Source organism: Thunnus maccoyii, chromosome 23, assembly GCF_910596095.1.
Source record: "Thunnus maccoyii chromosome 23, fThuMac1.1, whole genome shotgun sequence".
In the NCBI taxonomy this organism is placed as follows: Eukaryota; Metazoa; Chordata; class Actinopteri; order Scombriformes; family Scombridae; genus Thunnus; species Thunnus maccoyii.
This window is the reverse complement of record NC_056555.1, coordinates 16,136,040-16,157,578: the sequence shown is the minus strand read 5'-3', so window position 1 is coordinate 16,157,578 and position 21,539 is coordinate 16,136,040. Positions and strand designations below refer to the sequence as shown.

Here is a 21,539-nt window from a genome sequence, read left to right as displayed (position 1 = left end):
GCATTACAACCCAGCAGCATTCAGCGTGCTATTTACAAACAAGATTAATGCCAAGCTATTCTAATCTGTGGTGTTTCCTCTGGTGATGCAATCTTACAATTCCAATGTCCCCATGCAGAATTTCTCTTTGACTTTCAAGTTAGTAGTAACAGCCTCTGGAGTTGTGTTTTTTTTTTCCTGAAAAATCCTGTTGATTTCTGCAATCTGTCAATTTTCTTATTTCTCAAATTTGTTTGGTTCCACAAACATCTTCCATGCCTCTTTTTCTCCACCTCTTTACTACCCCACTTTGACCACTCGTGAAACATATTCTACATCCTTGAGAGTGACATTAATTGTGCCGGGCTAGTGCTTGTGTTAGCCTCCAGAGCTGATGAATGCAGTGAACCTGACGATTATAAAGGACGCTCTCGAACACAGGCGTTCCACCGGCTGCCTTTGCCATGGTGACAGCTGAAGCCAAAGACGTCTCGCTAATCCCTTGGATTTGAGCACCTATTGGACTCCGCTGTTCTGCTTTTAGGAGTGTGTTGCACACACATGCAAATGCCTAGTCACACACACTCACACACACAACCCAATCCATGTTTGCATCTGCTTAAACAGGCATGCATGCATAATTCTGTACATCCCTCTGCAGTAGACATGTATAACATAGCTAATCTAAACCAGATATTCATAACATTCGTACATGGTCATAGATACTTAGCTGTACTCAGATGACACACTGACAAACACACAAAACACACCCACCAACATATACACATTGATGTTTGCCTATAGATTTACCCCTGAATGATTCCCTCTGATCTCTTTAAGCCTGATTGTAATTAGTATCACTGCACCCAGATCAACCACAAGCCCTCTTACATGTGTTAGTAGGAAGGGAATACAGTATATATGTGTGTGTGTGTGTGTGTGTGTGTGTGTGTGTGTGTGTGTGTGTGTGTGTGTGCGTGCGTGTGTTTACCTATAGCTACATCTAGAGTTCCTGTCTCAGCGTGTCACAGCATGCATATGGGAGTCAGACCCACACATCCCTATTCCATGATATAGACCTAATGATTAAAACACACATGTAGAGAGACAGGGAGAAAGGTAGAGAAATGTGTACAGGCAGATGAAAACATGTCAGCTGCTTACCTACAGATGTGAGGAATAAGATGGAGAATCCACAGCCGGCGGTGTGTGAGTGTGTGTGCTGCAGGAGAGACTGTCTTTCTGAGCCAGTGTAGGTTCGTCTGTGTGGAATTGAGTTCCAGTCTCCCTCCCTCACTCTACGCTCTCTCTTCCTCCCTCTCTCTCTCTCTCCCTCTCTCTCTCTCTCTCTCTCTCTCTCTCTCTCTCTCTCTCTCCCTCTGTTTTTCCCTATCTCTCTCGCTCACTGCATCAGTAGTCCACTGTGTGGCTCCCATCACAATGCCTGTGGTCACACCTCACTGAGCAAATTGTTCATTAGCGGAGATCACCCAGCGCCGCGGACACTGGGAAGCAGAGTTGGGCAGACTATGCAAACACACATGCTGAAAATTACATGCACAGCTTTACAACACCTGTATGTGCAGACATACACAAGCAGAAAGCTGGTCAAATTTGAATGGAGCTGTTTTCAGGCACTATATTTAGACAGAGAATGACTAATGTTATGCTAATGTTGACTCACCCACCACCCAATAGAGGCAAAACTTATGTTCATATTATGTCAAGCTTTAAAGGATAATTGGGGTTCATTACAATTTTGGGCTCATTTTTTGTAATTTTGGTCACCATTTCTATTAGTTATGATAACATTGCACCCACCAAAGTAATTGTTGAGATCTCATAGAACAAGTCCTCCTAATTTAACAATAAAATGCCTTCTTTGTAATTAACTTCCAGAAAACCACATATGAGAATTTCCTGATCTGACAACCCTATCGGTTTAGTATGTTTTATGTTTTAGGCCAACTACCACGGCTGAGCGGCAACTACCATGGCTTGAGGCTGAGGCCAGTGTGGAATTACATTAAAGTGCAATATCACTGACAGCCACTAGATGCTGCCCCCAGAAATCCCTGGCTCCAAATGACTCCCATTCAGAAATAGCAACTTCTCTCTAGAAATACTAAGTCGATCATTTTTTTCAACGAGTCATTATGGTCTCTAAATGGTCTCTATCTCTGTGGTCTCTATTTGGGCCCTCTAATAAGTGTGTTGGTGGTCATTTTGGAAATTATTGCTCCGTTAATAAGATTTGAAGACTTATAGTAGCTTTGATGTCTGAAGTGCGGCCACTGATTGACAGCTGTGATTGACAATTTGCTCCGCAGCTCCGGGACTCACACTGAGTTGGACAATTGTCGCAATATTTCAGTAAGTTTAATATTACTTGATTATGACACCTGCCATGTTAGCACAATTTAGCTAAAGTACTGGTCAGTGTTCCCAGTAAGCTAGCGTTAGCTTTGGTCCAAGGTAGCAGGGCGTGTTTCCGGAGTGTGAAAGGCAACACCCCGCACTCCTTATTTGGAAGGTATTGGCTCCAAAAGGAAAAAATCAACTCTAGGCTTCAAACTGGCTCCAATTCAAACCAATGGCTGACATTACACCTCGCCAAGTCCATCTTTATATAGTCTATGGTTTAGGCACAAAAATTACTTGGTTAAGGAACGTTTGTGGTCATGGTTAAAAGAAACCAACTAGTGCAGACTTTGTAGCTCTACACCAACATCACACAATTAACTTCTTTGTTCCTGAAAGACAAGACTCATTATTGCTACTGACGCTAGAAGGCTTTGCCACTTGAACGTTAACGAATGTCGTTTTGAGGTATTTGCAGAACAGTCTCATCTGGGAACATGGTGACATCTCCGCAACAAAGTCTGACAAGCTAAAAAAACACAAGGAATAAGAGAAACGGGCAGGTTGTAAACAAGAATATTTCAACCACCACAAAGTGGAATCTGGAAGTTGGAAGTTAAACTGTGACGGATGTTTATGACATACAATTCTGGTAATACTTTCTCTGTTAAACTTTTCTTTGTTTTCGTGATGTTGCAGGTTTCCCAGCTCTCAAAAAATTGCCAAAATGACAAAAATAAGATCCAAGTTGTAATAAACTAGAATTATCCTTTAAACCATCTGTGTAATTACTTTTCATCCCACCCCACCCATGCACACAATAACTCACGGCATCCCAAAGTGTACATGAGGTTCGAGAGGCGCACCTTTAACACAGTTTTAAGCATTATTTTGTCAATCAGCTTTCCCTCACTTATCTCTGATGAAATCTGCTGTGTCCAGTCAGAGGATGTTTGCTGTTGTGAACCAACTTTGGCACAATATTCCCCAGATCCTTTGCCTTTATGATCCCCAGGAATTTCCTAAATATAGAAACAATCAGTGACCTCCCAGCCTAAAGAAACATAATTTCCTGAATGGTGCACTGAGCGTTCCTGCCTGTGATGAAGCCCCCTCCCCAGCTCGGCTCAGTCCCGCCGGCACTGGCAAGACAGTCTTAATAACATATTTGACCTTGACTCTCCTTGCTATTCTTACCACCTTTACTTTTACCCTTGTGAGATAAAAGACTAGTTTCCTTGCTGGTGTTGTAATAACAGGGCTGCAAGCCTTCTTCTTCTACTTAGAATTCAATGTATTGTCATGATTTTACACAGAATAATTGGATTTTAGATTGGACATAGTGTCTAAAGATGTATATCCTCAACACCAGAAATGCACATCAATATGCTAATACTGCAACGTCTAAGGGGTTGACACAGAATGATTCTGTCATACTAAACTGAGTTGGAGAAGGAACAAGCTCAGTCTTTGAAGGTTTTGGTCCCAGAATCTACAGTGTTATGTTAAAATAAGAGACAATAGATATTGTTACGAGTTTGTTAAAAGCCTGATTTCACGACATCCAATCATTTTTTTAATAACTGTAGACACAAGCTCCCCTTGCCAGCATGTAAGCTTTGCCTAAGAGCTATGAATTATATGATGGGTAAAAAAAAAAAAGTCCCCATTTGGAAGCAGCGCAGACCTAAAATTTTCAGTATTATGAAGTTATGACAGAGTGAGATGATCTTTAAACTGCGCCTGAGGAGGCAGATTTAACAACAGACGGGTGTGTGCGCTCTGATTACAGATCTTCAGTCTTCTCTGAGCTCAGTCTTTATTTATTCATGTCGTTAAACTGTTCTTGTGTTCCTGTCGTTTCTCATTTTGCTTTTGCAGTAATACAAACATAAGACATAACTGAGGGCAGAGACTGAGCAAAAGTTTAATATTAAACATCGTAAAAATTGAATGATCATGATCTGAACAAATACATTTATTTTCAAATGTGTCAGATATCTTCTCAAATGTTTCCTAGAAACAAATAAAGATACAGCCCCAAATATAATTACATGGAAATTAGAGCTAAAGCAGTAAATCAGTTAATCCATAAAATGATTGACAGAAAGTCAACAGTATCTGTTGATTGATAAATTTTGATAATTTATTGTTTGAGTAAAATTTCAAGCAAAAATGTGAACATTTGCTGCTTTTATCTTTTATTTTATATGATAGTAAAGTGAATATTAGACTGTTGGTTGGAAAAAACAAGACATTTGAAGACGTCACCTTGAGATCTAGGATATTGAGATTTTTCACTATTTTCTGACATTTTGTAGACAAAACAATTAAATAGTTATAGAGAAAATAATTGTCAGATAAAAAATAATAGTTAGTTGCATCTGTTAATTATTTGTTTCCACTGTGCATTTATCAGGCTCACACAACTCCAGCTTATTTTAACTGTCCAGTATCCTGCTGGACTACTGAAAACATTTTGTCCACTTCTAATTTAAGATAACCTCTGTATCATGCACCTTTACACATACTGCATTACTGCGTTATCAGTGTGACTAATGGCGGGGGACTTCAGTGTGTTAAAGGGACGTTTTGTGCTTTCACAGGTCTGGTTGGTGTCTTGAGGACACTGTGGAGCAGATGGGCGTCCCCCAGAGAACACCAAGAATTCAGTGTATGTGTATATGTGTGTGTGCATGTGTGTGTGTGTGACTTCATAGTGATGTCCTCTCCTTGTACAGTCCACTAGCTCCAGCACACGGAAAGTGCCAGACAATAGCAGATTGTGACGATCAAAGAAAGTCTCTTTGTCTAGTAAAAAAACAAAGGACACTATGAATAGTTTATTGACTCTGCCAGCTGTATGGATCCTTCCCATGCTTTTTATAGTGAGGTCAAGACCCCATAGTTCCCAAAAACATTATCTACAACAGATTAGTCTTGCTCTTACAAAATGATTGGACTAAAGGTATAATTTTGCTTTGATTATGAGAAACATGTTTATATGAGTATGAGTCGTGCCTTTATTTTTAGAGTGTGACTTGCGTGCCTTTCTGCAACCATATGCTAACATCTATGAATATTTGATAATGATGTTTCATGTTTACATACTATAGGCTACAATTCACCAAAAACCAAGAGGAGCATGTCATTATTCAAGGTCTTAATATATGGAACAGCAGCAGTCATCGTGTAAATATGACCTTTAAAAAAATCCATAAAGACAATCTGACTGTAGGAAAAATCCAATACAGACTTAGTAACTCTTAACATGCAACACAACATCTCTGTCTCTGTTGCAAGTCTCATGCAACTGCTTCTGGTATGTGTAAGCTCAATGAAGAGTGTATATATGTGTGTGTGTGTGTAATGCGCGTGTTTTTGTGAATGCGTGCTCAGACAGCTTTCCCTGCAGATTCGATATGGCTGATTAGGGCTGTTAGATGAGGATCAGAGATGACCTTGGTTGACAAACCATCTGCATTTACTTGAGAGATACACAGAAAGACCACTGATATAAATAAACCTCACTTTGCTCTCACAACAGAGTACACACAGTACTACAGTATGTGCCTTTTATGGAGTCTTTGTGATGAGTGCGCAGTTTAACAATCCATCAAGACTCAACGTGACGAAAATTGTCAACTCACTTGAAATTAGTCAGTCTGTGTTTAGTCTGAACACACTTTAAACCTCCATTTTTTCATGTTTTTGGACTCTTGCACAACAAGCTGTCAACACAACATTGACATACTGTATTATCACCATTACACACTGATATGGTGAATGTGTAAGCAAACACTTGCCAGTTTACAATATTCACTCTCTCTTTAGCTCTCCACCAACTCCTGTGGGAAGAATCTTGCTCTCTAGCTGCTAAACGCTCCACTCTGTTCACCAACTAGTCGCTAACTTTGTCTGTGTGCCGTTTGGTGGCGAGCAAGTAGTGTAGAGTGAGTTAATCAGAGAGTTTTGTTTTGCTGAAAATAGCTGCCTGCTGTATCAGGAAATGACAGCGATGATAGCAGTGAGAATGAACAATGACAGTTAAGTTTCAGGCTGTAAAATGAAAACAATGAGCAGAAATATGCTAAAACACTGGGAAGAGCTGAGGGGAACTGCAGCATGGGGAGATTATTCTTTGTGGTTCGTCTTTATGAGCGACACCTTTCACTCACACATAGCCATAGTCTGACACATTATTACAAGACAAAAATATAAATTAGTGCAGCTTTAAGTAAGTGATAATACGCAACAAGGTGTCCTGACATCCAAAAGTAACAAACAAGGCAAAGGCAAAGAATGCCACAACGTGAAGAAGGATAATCCCTCTACTATGTCCATTAATTTATATATTCGAACATATTATTAGTGTATTATCACGTTCATGCTATGGCCCTTACCATAGTCCTAAAAAGCTTTGATCCAATCATCATCCATTTTGTTTGTATTGAGATTTACCCATGGTTAGATTTGCTTCAACTGTGAGAGTTAACTGATAATGTATCATTGAGCAGAAGTATTGAAATCCATCCAATGTAATGCTGATTAGCAACAGTGGGTAAAATGTCGATCAGTGCATTTTGGTCCTGTAATAAAATGTAATCTGTTACCTCCCTGCCAATCAAAGTATTATCAGTGCCAGTGTAACCGCACCTAAATTAACAATGACATCTAGTGGCTTCAAACAGTGATGGGATCTAACTGACATGTGTTTGGGTCCAGTGAGATGCAGGTATGCCATCTGTAATCAATGACTGTATGTTTAATACATCAGCCTGGTGCACCTACTGGGGATTTAACGTGGTTTCCATACCAATGAGGAAAATTGATGGGATAGAAAAAAAAAGCTCCTCCCACAGACGACAGGTGTCACACATGAGCTACGACGGCCTCTAAGCACGTTATGAATGCAAATCACAGCCCTCACACAAAGAAGGGGGGAAGGTGGAAGGAGATGGATGGATAGATGAAGGAGATTGATGGAAGGCAGAGAGATAAAGAAATGGTAGATGAACATGCTCAATGTTGTGTCAAGCTTAATGTTGCGTCCTTGTTTCTGCGTAATATTATATTGTTATGCTTAAAGCTTATCAATATTTTTATATCAACAATGAATCAGATGACTGTGTATAATGTGACAAACCCATAGAGAATTATCACCCATCTTTGCAGTCCCCTTTAGCTCTACAGCACATTTTAGCAACTTTTACCTCATTGTTGTGGTTTTACAGCCCGCAACTGTATACCACTTTGGTTCAGTCTCACCGCAGTCATCAACCTTGTTTCCAGCTGTTGTTTTTTTTATTGTAAAAGTGCTGGTAAATTCTCTGTTCACTACCAGCCCAGCACCATGGAGTGGACAGAAAAAGTTAACAGCTATCTGTTGAACGTAGTGGACCATTTAGTAGCTAAAGAGCAAGTTATTGCCAACAGGAGTTGGTGGAGACCAAACCAGAGCTAAAAGGAGAGTGTTAGATTCATCAGGTGGCCAGAAACATGATTCCAAATCAATGCTAATTGCTTTGTGTTAGCTGTACAAACGTGTGAAATTGCTAACATGTTTGTCATTTCAACTTTATAAATTTGTAGCATGTCAATATTGAGTTTACAGCCTGTTACGTTGCCCCCAAGTGGCCAAAAAAACATTTAATGCGGGTAACTAACAATAACATTTCCAATCTTTATGGAAAAGCTTACCTGCTCAGTTTTTATTTAGTTCATCTAGGTTCACACCGCAGTTTTCTAGCAAAGCAAGACTTCAAGTCACATGGATTCATGCCCTTGGACATTAATCCGGCAAGCTCATATATTTTAATTTATGACTTAAGCTGAACATGATGGAGTTGTGCCATTTACCAGGTGTTCATACCATTGAAGAACACATGAAAAAAAAACTGATGGATAAAAGCACCATTCAAGACTGTTTTGCTCTTGGTTCATTATAATTTGTTACACCTTCCAAGCATGAATAGCCATAAAACTGCAAATTTCAGCATGTTTCCTGTAGTTGTATATGAATAAATTCTCATTCATAACACCAACATTGGCGTTAAAAAGCACCAATACCTGCATTTTAAACGGTTTCATTGGGGTCATTTAGCATCAAAGGGCATCGTTGTTACCTGCTCATACAAAGAAGTTTAAGTAAATCATTAAATCTTATAGAGTTTTAATGCCTCAGACATGCTTGGTGTAATTTCATCCTATGCATGAAGAGAGGCACATGATGCCAGCAGAAAGCATGACAGAGATGAGAGGAGTAATGGTGAAAGACTGGGAGAAAAAGCAGGAAGCTGCAATGGAATTTCCACACCCTGATGTGGGTGGACTCCACATGCCCAGGGAACAGAGAGGGCACATTCTCCCTCTCTCCCCTCCTCCCCTCTTTTTCTTCTCCACCTCCCCTTCCTCCCATCTTTCTCTCTTTGCTCTGACAATAGGGGCCATGGAGAAACAATGCAAAAAGGAAAGGCCCGGGGATTGTGTAGCAGCAGTATGGGGGTGGTCTGAAGTGCTGAGAGGGGAAGACGGGTGAGAGGGCCTTGCCGGTTTATAAGGGTGGGGGGTGGTCAGAAAGAGTGATGGAGGCTTTCTTTTGCTGGGAGGAAAGTAGGGTTTTGATGAGGAGAATGTATGGAAAACCAGCAGGGACAAGGGGGGTGACAACGGGGGTGATGAAGAGGGTGACGTAAGATGTGAATAAAGGGTGGCGTGTAGTGTTGAGGGTACCAGAGGCACATGGCCTAGGGGGCGAGGGTTATGTTTTTGTGGGACTCAAACATTTTTCTGCCTGACTGAGTCTGAAAGTGATCATGCTGAGTCAGGCAAAGGCAATCTCAGCCTCTTTCTCTGACACTCACACACACTCGTATGCACACAGGAGCAAACCAGAGGAATAAACATACACTCTCACCACCAGGTGAGGAATCTGTTTTTTTTTTTCAGCTCCATGTGTACATGCTCAAGATACAAAAATATAATGTTTATAACCAGGATACCGAAAACAGGATCATAACTAGGATACTAATGTGCATGTAAACTCTCTAACAAACCCAAAAATAAATGCTGACATTAAACTTACTTACTGCAGCTTTCATGTAGAAGGTCAAATTTTGGAACAGCAGTGCTGGAAAATACAAGGTAATGTGTGTGTGTGTGTGTGTGTGTGTGTGTGTGTACTTGTGTGTCTATCTTTATGAGGACCAATTTGAGTTGTAGTGGGAGTGAGTACTTCTTTGGGAAAGTGAGGACATTTCGGCCGGTCATGACCTTGAATGAGCTGTTTGAGCTGTTTGAGGGTTGGTTTTTAGGGTTAAAGTTAGAATAAGGTTTAGGTTAGGGGAAGGGTCTGGGCAATGCATTATGTCAACGTGGGTCCCCACAGGGATAGAAGTACAGTGTGTGTATGTGTGTGTGTATGGTCATGTGCACGTGTGTGTTTGTTGGTGGGGGGAAGTGCAAATGACTGCGGAAAATAGATCCAGGGGAAGAAGGGAAAAAAAAGAGAGAGAAATGTGATGACCTAAACCTGCCTTTGCTGCCTGTATGTGAAAGAGTGGAAAGTGTGGCGGTCACCTACACAGAGTACTGTCATGACAACCGCTGCTCACTTTTACAGCATGCCAGCTACACTTAGTTGAATTAATGAATGTGGTAGGAAAGACATTTTTGTGTTTTAAAACCACAAATATCATAAATCATGGTAAAATTCATAAGCACTCTTGAAACATTTACCTTGTATTTCTCTGGCAGCTGACTGGTTTGGTTGAAGATATTGCGTTTCTTGTTTCCCACTGAGCTGTCTAAATGCAGACGATCACATCAGGATATTTGCAGTGCTGCTAAAATGGAGTTTCATGGTTAAAAGTAGGTTTTTTTTCAGCTATCTAAAACAACTGACGTTAGCATCTCAGGAGCACAAATTTAGACCGTTCTGTGGGCAGTTTACTAAAGTTGTCCTGATGAATAAATATAAAATGAAATGAAGAACTGAAATAGAGGAACAAGGGCTAAAAAATGGGGATGGGGGGAGGGTGTAGCATCATAACACAGTCCTGGAATATACCATATGAAGCAAAATTATTACATGTAACAATAATTTCTCTGAGGTTGAAACTGTATGCTATATCTACCACTTTCCCAACTAATGAATACCAATCATAAAAGCTCTGAGGGACATATTCATCATACTCAACTCTACGGAGTAATAAAGTCATCTTCTGCCTTGTGATTGGGTAACAGTGTTAGTCTCTGGCTCCATCTTGTGGCGCTAAAATATATTGCAGTTATTCGACTAATGGGTCAAATCAAAATGACCCTTATGATGTTGCAATGTTTCCGTATTTAGATGCAGTGGCAGGTCTCTGTGACGTTACAGACACAGTAATAGCTGGTTCTTGGCCACGATATGTTGGCCATGAGCTCCTTTGAGCTATAAATAAACTGAGATAAGCTCCGTCTAAGCTGCAATGGAGTGTGCCAATCAACGTGTAATTCTCCATGTTCTATTGGTTAGTATTATTGGTGCTTGTTATTACATTTTACTCTTGTAAAATTAAGTTTGTAAATCATTTATTGGTCTATTTATGTTTTCTTTCATTAAGTCGGCATCATTTCATTATTTCGGCATCACTGTAACTGAGGCTCACCCTCAATGATTTCTCCGAGAATCTTAAATAAACGTTGAAAGAAAGTAAAGTTAGGTCGACGGGAGCGAGCAGCACGTTAGTGGCAGAGAGGTGGCGCGTTCACGGCATGCGGAGAAGGAGAGAGAGGAGAGAGAGAGCCGGTAGCCCCGCCCGCGAGATGCTATGCGCGTACCACTGAGTGCTACGGAGAGCGATAAGGCCCAAAACTAGCTTTAGTGGCGATTTTTATCAGTGGAATGTCTTTATTAACACAACCAACTTTTATTTTAATCGTTAAATCATTGTCTAAAATGTTCATGGGTGCTTTGTGAGAAGACATTTTGAATGTTATGGCCCACAATCAACACTATCAATAGTGACTTCTATGCTGTTTTCACATACACATAATTGTGATTTTATGGCCTAAATATGTGATTATTATCAAAAGACACAATGCCTCATTGGTCATATTTTAATTATTATATTTTAATTTATTTTTACTTTACTGTAGTATGTTGTAGTTTTAGAAATGCAATTGAGCATTGTAATGAAAACTTCCTAATAATTTGTCCACCCCATTTACATAAATGAAGGAGACAAAATATCACTAAAATACACTCCAGTACACCACCACCACCCACTACGACCTCAGTAATAAACATAAAGTAGAATTATCACTTTTCTGAGGAAGTTCACACCTCTATCAAAGTGATGCAAATCCTTCTATAATGGACAAATTCAGTGATACAAGGCTGAAACTCAGAGAACCTTCCTGTTGTGGGGAAACGAGTCGGCAGTATTTGCATACCTGATATGTGAACTTCCTTTCTCATTAACACAAGTGGAACAATATCTGACTGAGACCATCCCAGTTGTCAGGATGTGTTCCCCCTGCCATAATGAAGGCTGTTTTAAGACAAACATGAAGCCAAAAAAGCCAAAAAAATTTTCCATCTGCAGTTTCTTTTCTGGCCTTCTTTACGAGGTGAAAGTGTACTTGTTGAGACAGAAATCCATCAGATAGCGTTTCCCCTAAATAGCTGAACTCAAGTGGACAACAGAGTTCTCTTGTGGCCAAATTATGCAACTGCATTCCTTACATACCAACATACTACAGTAAAAAAGGACCAATATATATATGACGATGATGGTGATGATATATTTCACATTTAGGCTATAAAATCATAGTTATTTTATGTGAATAAACACAGCATAAAGAATAAGTCAGTACTGATAGAGGTCCTCAATATTCAAAATGAAAACATCTTTTCACAAAGCACCCAAGAAAATTTTAGAAATTCATTTAATGATTGAAATAACGTTAAAACACTGCAACAAAGACAGGTTTGTCACCTAATTTTCAAAATATAACTAGACAGGCATGAAATGTGGATTTTTAACTCTAGAATAAAACTTTCCACAGATAAAAATCACTCCCGGTTCGTTTTGGGACACGTCAGTGGTGCGAGCACAGTATCTCGGGGGCGAGCATTTATCTGACCGCGCGCTTCCGTCGTCGTTTTCACGTGGGCGGGGCTAGAGGAAATATATCAGTGAGGAAATAGAGTCCGTCACAAGCGAAGAGCAGGTTCCCAAATTATCCCTCTGCTACGTTTCCTCGGAGGACCTGCGGCTGTCGGCACCGTGGAAATCTCATAAAGCGTCATAAAATGGGGAATTTGCCGCTGTCAATAAGGTAAAAGAATAACATGTTGCTTTGATATTGCTGAACCTGCTATAAATATATGAAGGGCGATGCTATTACAGCCTTCAGGTTAGTCCATGTAGTGGAATTGTCAAGTACTCCTTCACAGTTTGAGTAGTTAATAATGAAGTGTAAACTATGTAAATCTATAATCTTTTAACCTTATTTCTGTTGTTCCAGCCTTTTTAGGACTGGTGCAAACAAGTCTGAACAATGCAGTGGAGGAAGGTTTATAACCAGGAAGATATGCAAAGGCATAACTCATTATTACACTCCGGTCCCAGAGGCAGAAGGCCAGACATTGTGTTCTGCCAAAAACTTCCCCAGTGCCCTTTCGCCAAGCTCATCCCATCCACATCCAGCTCACCCTGCTGCTGACACTTCCTCCTCTCCTTTGCTTTCTAACACACTCCCACACACACCCCTATCCTCCCAAAACACACACCAGTCAGATTCAGCGCCCAACACCCGTCCACTTCTCCTTTTCCTCTCCTGGCTTGGTGCCCAGCCGGGGGCGGTGGCCAAGTACACGGATATGTATCTGGAGAGTGGCATGGATGTCCTCTTGGTCCAGAGCAGTGCATCACACTTCCTGTGGCCTCCATGGGGGCTTGATTATGGCTTGCAGGTTTTGAAGGTGCTGGAGGAGCCTCAGTTCTCAGGGAGGCCTGTGCTGGTCTACGCCTCCTCCATCGGTGGCTACACTTTCACCCAGTTACTCATCCATATCACCCAGAGACCGAAAGAACACGCAGACCTCTCTCAGAGGGTGATAGGGCACATATATGACAGCTTGGTGGTTGGCACTCTGGAGCACATGGCAATAGGTGAGTGAGACGGATCTGCCACAGGCCCACTGGGGCTCAGGTTACTTTTGTGATGGATATGCACATCAGATCTTTAAATAATTCATTAATCAGCTGACCTACTGCTCCAGTTTGTAAGAAGTCCAGGAATTTTTTGTGGCAGCTTGTTTCTAACTTACTTTAGGATAGTGCCTGCAAACAGTTATATATGTTTTTCATTAAACACAAAGACACAAGGCTGTAATTAAAGACTTTATGTGTTCATTTTCATCTGTAAAATATCAGAAAACTGTGAAAAATCATCATAATTTTCCAGACCACAAGGCAGTGTCTTCAATTTGCTTGTTTTGTCCAATCAAAAGTGTCCTAAAACAGATAATTTTAGCTTTTGACAAGGTGGAACTGGTTATTGTTTGGATTTATTTTGTAATTAATTTTCCTGATTAATTTCATGTCGATCGACTACTGTAATTGTCAAATCTGGGGATTTAAAAGTCCTGAGTAGGAGTTAGCTATTACGCAATTATACACAGTTACACATGGTGAGTATTTTAGGGCTTATTATAATATGTTTACAGCCTGTATTGTTGAATTATACTTTTAGGGCAAAGACTTAAATTAAAATTGTATTTCTTCACTGGAATTATACCTTCGGCATTATGGGGAAGGTTTTGAAAAAGCATTCAGAGAACTGAGTAGGCAGATTTTACATAAAATACATTCAGCAGTAAATTAAAATAATAAGTGTGTCTAAGTCACATTTCTCAGGGCGGTGTGGTTGCATTGGAGCCCTAAGTATTTTCTAAAGTACCTCACTCTGAGGAACTTAAACAAAAAAACGTACCTGACAGTCCTGTTGGCTTTCTGCCTCAAGTCTTTGCTGTTGTTCTTCTATTTGTTATATCTCTGTGTACTTTGGCTCAAGTAAATACACTTAGCCAGCCAGTCACCGTGGTGAAAGTCATTCTCATACATGTAAACAAACTGGCGTGCGCGGATGAATATGCAGGGTGGTTCGGTTAGCCGGCAAGTTGCCCTGGATATAGATCTCTATGCAGTTAACCATAATGGCTGCTAAAGGCAGCCAGTTTCTGTGTTTACTTTTTGTTCAGAAACAAACTTTTGAAGTGATTCATGTACGAATCATTTTTATTTGGAAAGATGTATTAGTCTCAGCAGTTTGCCCCGATGTTTATCGTTGTGTGTCATATCCAATCCGTCTTTTTGTGAATCAGCAGAATCTCTATAACAGAGCTGGAGACAGCAAGATTAACATGACACATAGAGCCACAATGGCCACATACATAGGAAATACATCAGGTTGAAATAAACCAGAATTTTCCTTTAACTTTTCTTTATTTTCTTTTTTTTTTTTTTACAATACCACTTTTTCTATTTAACAAAATTAGCCAACCTTCTTAATTGCATCGGTATTTAGGTTGAATACAAATCAGTTGATATATTAAATACAGTCAAAAATGCAAAATTATTATTTAAATCAGGAATTCAATGCATTCAATGCCAACTTCAGTGTTCAGTGCTAGAGACATTTCCATCTGCACTCATAAAGTATTGAAGTTTGATACTCAGCCTGACTGTGTTTTATATATATACAGTATATCTATATCTTATTTATTATATTATATTTACCCTTTCTGTTGTCTCTTGTTGTTGTTCAGGCCTCGGCAAGACTCTGTTGCCAAGTTTTGAGGGCTTGGTCAAAAACATCGCCTTGTTTTATTTCTGGCTCTTCAAAACCCAAACAGCAGACTTCTACGACAACAGCGTCCGAGTTTTCCACAACAGCCCCATTACTGCGCCGGCCCTGTTCTTCTTCTGTGAAAATGATGCCCTGTGTGACCCAGTTGCCATGGAAAAGACTATTGACCTCTGGAGAAAGAGGGGCGTGGCTGTGGAGAGCAGGAAGTGGAAGGAGTCGATACATGCAGCTCACATGCGATGCCACCGGGAAGAGTATCTCTCTATGCTGGAACGATTCTTGAACTCGCTGCCTGTTTCCTTGCTCAAAGCCAAAATGTGAACTGTTGGGGGGAGGGAGGGGAGGAAGGAAAAGTTTGGTTTGACTGCATTTTAAAATGTTTTATGTAAGTAAGTTATTTCAAAGAGAAGGCACTTTAATGGCTTCGCCTTGCAGCTTATTCATTATTTTTGTGAGTAAGGACGTTTTTCTCCTTATAAGCATTCTCAAGTATTTGACTTTTCTTGTTTCAATTTTGACCAAGGTTACGCTTTAAGTGATATGCAGTATTTAACAACATTTATTTGGAGTTTATTGTCAAATAATGCTTGCTTATGAATGAACAGCTGTTACACTTGTTACCAGAGATTTGGTTTCTGCACAGAATGTGAAATAAAACATTCACACAAGACCTTTGCTTTCTTTATTTCAGTGGAGAAGTGCTGCTATACATCATCAGATAAGATTTATAATATTTTTTGTGTACTCAAAAGATGCTTTACACCATAAAAAGGGAAAAAAATAACACACATGAACATGACATAACAAGAATATGGGAGTTGGGCAAGAACCTTGATAGCTGAGGGGGTTGAGTACTTAGATTAGACTAATTTTTTCCCTGAATGAAGACAAACGAGGACAACGTCAGCTCAAATAAAGAGGTAAGAAGTGATACTGAAGCATTAAATAATACCAGAGATGTTTTAACTGAGCTGATCATCTCGCCAGTTTAATCTCTCAGCAGAGTTGTGCAGAGCTTTGCATGTAATATCTAATATCATTGTCAGTTTTAGCCATTGGACTGTTTCTAATTCTGATAAAGACTTTAATAATTATTTTTATTATATTTTATGCCTTGTATTGTGGGATTTTGCTTTCAAGGGAGCAGTTTTATAGTCCTTCCCATACAATATTATCTAGGTAGATGTCATGCTAACATAAAACATACACATAAGACATTCAGCATGTACATTCACTCATATTCACAGGGACTGTAATATCATATTCCATCATCTTACTATCCCACTCATGTTTTTATAACCACCATTCTCTACTACATACATGCATAAATAATACATGTACATGCAGTCTTGTGTTTCTCACCAGAGCTCCCACTTTCCCTGCTCTGCCTTAAGTATTTGTACAGCACCATGAAAGTATACACATGTCATTAAATCCCTTTTATAAGATATCCTACAGTTTCAGATCACTGAAAGACACATTTTTGTTTTAAAACTAACTGATATGTATTCTTAGATTTATATCCAAGTTCTGTTCACTTTTGTACATAACCAGAGGGAATTAATTAAGGGAGTTGTGAAAGCCACAAGTCACACACAAAAAGGAGAAAAAAATGGAATCAAATTTATAAATTTAGCATAATATATTCAGCAATATACTGTATATTCCTGCCATTAGTTTGTGTTGTTTTGTTGGTCATTCTATTTATGACATATAATCACTTCATCCATTTTATAATTAAAATTAAGCTCTTTATTCAAATGATAATATAAATGTTGCGGTGAATAGTCTTGTAATCCAGTAATCCAGTTTATTCCTATCAATAATTTAGCTATGTTTAGCTTCATTTGTTGAAATAAAAAACAGAAAACTGAAAAGTCAAATAATAAGACTGTGTAGTTTAATTTCCAGTTTTACACAGTAATTACTTGGTAGTGGATGTGTGCATTTTTTCTTACAATTATTTTCTATACAACATGATTGTCTGTGCTGCCATCATTGTTCTCAGTGTTTTCAGTTTGCTGAGTGCATGTTATCAATACCTATTCTGTCACATCCCCAAACAACTTGTGGCCTGTAGAGCAGGGATGGATTCTCAGTGGCCTTTTCTGAAATTCATCTTTTAATTAATATATTTTCTTATTGTAATAATCAATTTGTTTGTGTTTAATAATAACACAAATTAATATTGGAATAATAACATTAAAATTACGATCTGATGTGCCTTTGTCTAAAAATATAATGAGCCAAATGCAACTTTCACTATACTCACCTCTGTCTGTCGTACATGTGGAAGATGAGGTGTTCAGTGATGCGTGATGATGTTAGTGTGTGTGTGGGTCAGAGTTCAACCTTTACTTTGCCACATTTTGGGCCTCACCCGAATGGCTATGCTGCCGAAACGCTAACTAGTAACCTACAGAGAAATATCTCGCCACACTGTTTAGATTTATTTAATACCATGCCTGCTTTTTGGTATTATAAATCCTATTTTGTAAAGTAACTGCAGTGTCTGAAGAAATTTCTATTAAAATGTTGACAAAGGTTAATTACTCACTGAAGAAAGAATTGAAAATTATTATGCACAGATTAAGTAACAAAATCCTTATTTTACATCTGTAAAATTTAAAATTTGATTATTGCTATTTGGTGTAGGCCTGTGTTGAGTTTGCTACTTATATTTTGTCATGTGTTTCTGTAACATTCACATTATGTTACTATAATGAAGCACACACATTATATTTAAAATTCATCATTCATATTTTAATTTCCTCCATCCCTTTTGAAGTTGATTCATAATTCATTGTTTTATCTAATTGAACAAAGAAATGTCCTCCTGAAAGTTTAATCATCAGTTTTATATTAATGTTTTTATTTAGACAGCACATGAATATTATCATTTTAAAAAATATAATCTAAATTTGCTATTTTTATTTCCTCCAGTGGTGTAATGTTGTGTGGCAGGGGGATGACCAGACTTTAAAACAACATAAGATTTGTTTTCAGAGTAACACACAAGTAAGAAGATCATTTAAAAAATGCCTTTTCTTCTCAAATTTCATTTTTTTCATGAGAAACAGACAAACACATATTGACTAAAATTTTTATTGCAAAGTCAGCTTAACATCCTTGTTGTTGACCACAAGCTTCATGTTTCTGCTCAAGGCTTTTATAAAGTATCATATCAAAGAATAAACAGTGCACTTCAAATGAAACGCCATCAACATTGCACATTCATGAGAGTTTTCCATACATTTCTTCACAAAAGCTTTCATACATTAAAATTGCACATTATCGCATATCCATACCCATATTAAAAAAACATGTTTTAAATTGTAAACCATACTGTTAGAGACATCTGTTGCCATTAATTCGGGGTTTTTTATTATGACTATTTTCAATAAACATTTAAATATATCAAATAATATAAATAAACCTAAAAATCATGTAAAATTCATCTGTTTCCAAAAAGTCTACCAAATCATTGTTGGATGAACATTAAACACAAAGCTACTTGTATTATATAAAACATTTTATAGCAACCAGAACAAGATCCTTATTACTTGAGTATTTAGAATTAATTTGAAAATGTTTCTACATGCTTTACAGTACTATGTGAAAGGAGTCAAAAGACAGAAGGATAAGGAAAAAATAATATGTGCAAAGACAAATTACACTGAACTATTTGTGCAAATTTTATTTTTGCATTATGGGAAGACACGGCATACCTGTGACATGAGTTTTGATTTGTCAGCAGACCTTGAGTTTGTCCTTGTTGTGAAGAAACTTCTCCAGGTAGAGCTGCACCTTCGTCAGAGTCAGGTAGAGTTGGCTGTCAGGGAACGAATTGTCACTGCTCTCTACTCTTGGTCTGGCTGCGACGGGACAGTCCATCGTCACGGCGAGGGAACGCACCCGTCCCTCCAAGCTGGAGACATCAGCCTGGATCTGGCTGAGAAGCTCTGTGAAAGGGTTTTGTAGTGCATTATCCAAAAGTCCAAGGTCATGGCTGATACTAGTTAGTCCCTCAATGGAGGGAGTGATGACTTCTATCTGAGGAGCCACAGGCAACTAAGGAAAAGAAGAAGAAGATGTTAGCTGTATGCCAGTATGTTGTTTAGTTTTGCTGCGGGGGAGATTTAATGTAATGCATTCCTTTTTACTATTATATGACTGTGCTATAAGGAAAATTTACAGTAAAGTTATGCTTACTTAGTTATGCTTGTAATGCTTACAAGTTACTGGAAATGTAACAAAGCAGATAATAATAATCAGATGGAGAGTTTAATACATGTCCTGGACTCTCTTTAAACCACAGACTGAGACAGACAGACTGTACTGTGAGACATTATTAAACTATGTTTATATGAAGCAATACGCATACCTTTGTTCTGAGTTTCTTAATGTGGACCAGGGTAATCTGGGCTATGTTTATGATACTCTGTATGGTGTTTCTCGTAGATTCTCCCTTTGTAGGAAGACTGGTGCACCCAGGAGCTGCTGCAACAGAGACACAGAGGAGGGCCAGAAGGATGCGCATCCTGGTAGAATAAATAAATGTAAATGAACAAAGTACGTAAGAAAACATAACAAAAATCTGCACCATAACTAACAAAATGTTCTTTGCATTTCTGCAAATAAGTTCAGTATTTCTTGTTACATACATATTACATATTTTTTCTTAAGCAAAATGTTATGAATTTGTTTAGATTTTAAAAGTAATTTAACATTCATAATTTCCTCATTTACTTTGCTTATACAAGAAAAAATGATAGAATTACTTGAATTAATATTATTATTCTTTTCTGCACCATAATGGCCCCCTATACAAATATTATATCAATATATATCATAATCATATCATAGTCTTACCTGTGTTTTTCGTAGCTGTTCTCCTGTTACACTGAATGACAGAGATGACAAATGCCTCTCTGCAGGTTTCCCCCATTTAAATAGTCTGCTCTGAACTTGAATCTTGCCTGGGTCCATTCCCCTCCTCTCTCCTCCCCCAACTCAAACCTGAGCCTGACCCTTACAGGTCAACTTATAATGCATTCAAATTATGCAAGAAATTCACAGTAAATGCCATTTAAAAAAAAAAGATTATATAAAAAAGAGTATATTACTGTGACTCAGTTACTTGGAACTCACACATATTTTGTGTTCTTAGTTTAGCGTTCCTGTACGCATGCTTGTCTGCTGAATAATCCCTTTGATTTAATCTTAACTTTTAAATACTGGAAAATGCGTAGGTAGACTATAGCTTGTGCTGGCACCATGCAAACCCACTAAAACCCAAGAATACAACCAAACAAATAAAGAAAAACAGGAGAAGACAAAAAAGTCATGGAACATGTATGTAAATGCCAATTTATACATGTATTGCAATGCATTGGTGAAATGCATTGCAATATTAAATGAGAGTCTTATCATTCAGAATAAAGGCAGTGAGTCATCATCATCTTGCTCAAGATCTTTAAAAATCCTCCCTGCTTTCTCTTTACATGTGAATGCATTTATCTTTTTTTTTTCTACGTGATATACAAGAACTATGAAATCTGTCTTTGCTGGGATGTGGTGCCTATGACGTGTTTTTTAACTGTCTGTATTGCCGTTGTTATTGGCAACAGCTGCAACAATAAGTGAAAAATGGAAACATAATAACAGTTTGTTAATTTTGGTGGTTTCCGGAGGTGTTTTTCAAGTTCTGTCTGAAGGCCTGACGCTCTTACCACAAAGTTTTTGAGCGTGTATGTAATTACTGTATGTGTGAAAAAGAATACATTCTCCATTTTACTGCATACAGCAGGAATGTTCTTCTTTGTCTATCTTAATTTGGTGTTTCTCCAATGGGAATTCTCTTGTTGTGAACAACAACGGAATCTCAAATAACACCACCGACAGCATGACGGCAAAGTCGAACTGTCTGTGAGCAGCGTCACCTTTATATCCTCAAGGTTAAACAACCCAGGTCATTCTCACACTAAGCTCCCTGTTAGAGAAATGCTTCACTGAACAGTGTCACCAGTGTCTGGCACTAAAAAGAAGTTCTTCTTTACAAAGTACTGTCTAGTAAAGGTCACTTCTTACACTTATTGCACTTCTCTAAGACCTTCATAATTAAGTGTAGCTGTTAACTCAGTTAAGTCAGAATGGCGACTAATTTGTTTAGCATTACTAGCTAGATTAGCTAGAAGATAACACACCTTTTTTTAGTTTAGCAGCCTGTTAACTAAGCAAAATACTTGGAGTCTAGCTTATGTTTGAATGCTAGTTTGCTAATGCTATAGACCAACAGGCTAATGTGTTGTGATGAATGTTTTGTTGTTTTTTTCAGA

The 21,539-nt window shown here is 38.5% G+C and overlaps 3 protein-coding genes across 8 annotated transcripts in view; 1 reads left to right on the top strand and 2 right to left on the bottom strand.

The window, feature by feature from the left end:
* prrt4b (proline rich transmembrane protein 4b) overlaps nt 1-11,011 on the bottom strand; it is a 31,103-nt gene extending 20,092 nt beyond the window's left edge. Inside the window, exons 1-2 of one of the 4 annotated variants that reach the window (XM_042402717.1) lie at nt 10,992-11,011; nt 10,078-10,145 (exon numbers count right to left, since the gene is read on the bottom strand). The gene's annotated coding sequence lies outside the window, so the exon portion shown is untranslated. Of the gene's footprint in view, nt 1-1,143; nt 1,231-10,077; nt 10,218-10,991 lie in introns of those variants that run through there. The other 3 variants (XM_042402716.1, XM_042402714.1, XM_042402715.1) reach the window with 3 other exon arrangements.
* LOC121890456 lies at nt 10,722-15,871 on the top strand. Of its 3 annotated transcripts, none has more exons than XM_042402725.1 (3): nt 10,722-10,853; nt 12,856-13,502; nt 15,161-15,871. In XM_042402725.1, exons 1-3 carry the CDS (start codon nt 10,843-10,845, stop codon nt 15,520-15,522), a joined length of 1,020 nt encoding a protein of 339 aa, XP_042258659.1. In that variant the 5' UTR covers nt 10,722-10,842; the 3' UTR covers nt 15,523-15,871. The 3 variants fall into 3 exon arrangements, with proteins under 3 accessions (XP_042258659.1, XP_042258660.1, XP_042258658.1); XM_042402726.1 differs by having other exon boundaries at nt 10,723-10,853; nt 13,304-13,502; XM_042402724.1 differs by lacking the exon at nt 10,722-10,853 and adding an exon at nt 12,504-12,666.
* A 2,822-nt stretch (nt 15,872-18,693) lies between these two features.
* lepa (leptin a) lies at nt 18,694-20,135 on the bottom strand. Its single transcript, XM_042403854.1, is given in 5 exon segments — nt 18,694-19,272; nt 19,586-19,609; nt 19,611-19,660; nt 19,663-19,742; nt 20,074-20,135. Coding segments are annotated over 4 exon segments (474 nt in total). The 5' UTR covers nt 19,742; nt 20,074-20,135; the 3' UTR covers nt 18,694-18,951.
* Between the last annotated feature and the right edge of the window lie 1,404 nt (nt 20,136-21,539).

What these genes read in the sequence shown, in the direction of transcription:
- LOC121890456 (XM_042402724.1), top strand. Translation starts at nt 12,641, where the DNA reads ATGGGGAATTTGCCGCTGTCAATAAG. An exon ending in AATTTGCCGCTGTCAATAAG is followed by an intron (nt 12,667 to 12,855) that starts GTAAAAGAATAA and finishes CTGTTGTTCCAG; the next exon opens with CCTTTTTAGGACTGGTGCAA. An exon ending in TCTGGAGCACATGGCAATAG is followed by an intron (nt 13,503 to 15,160) that starts GTGAGTGAGACG and finishes GTTGTTGTTCAG; the next exon opens with GCCTCGGCAAGACTCTGTTG.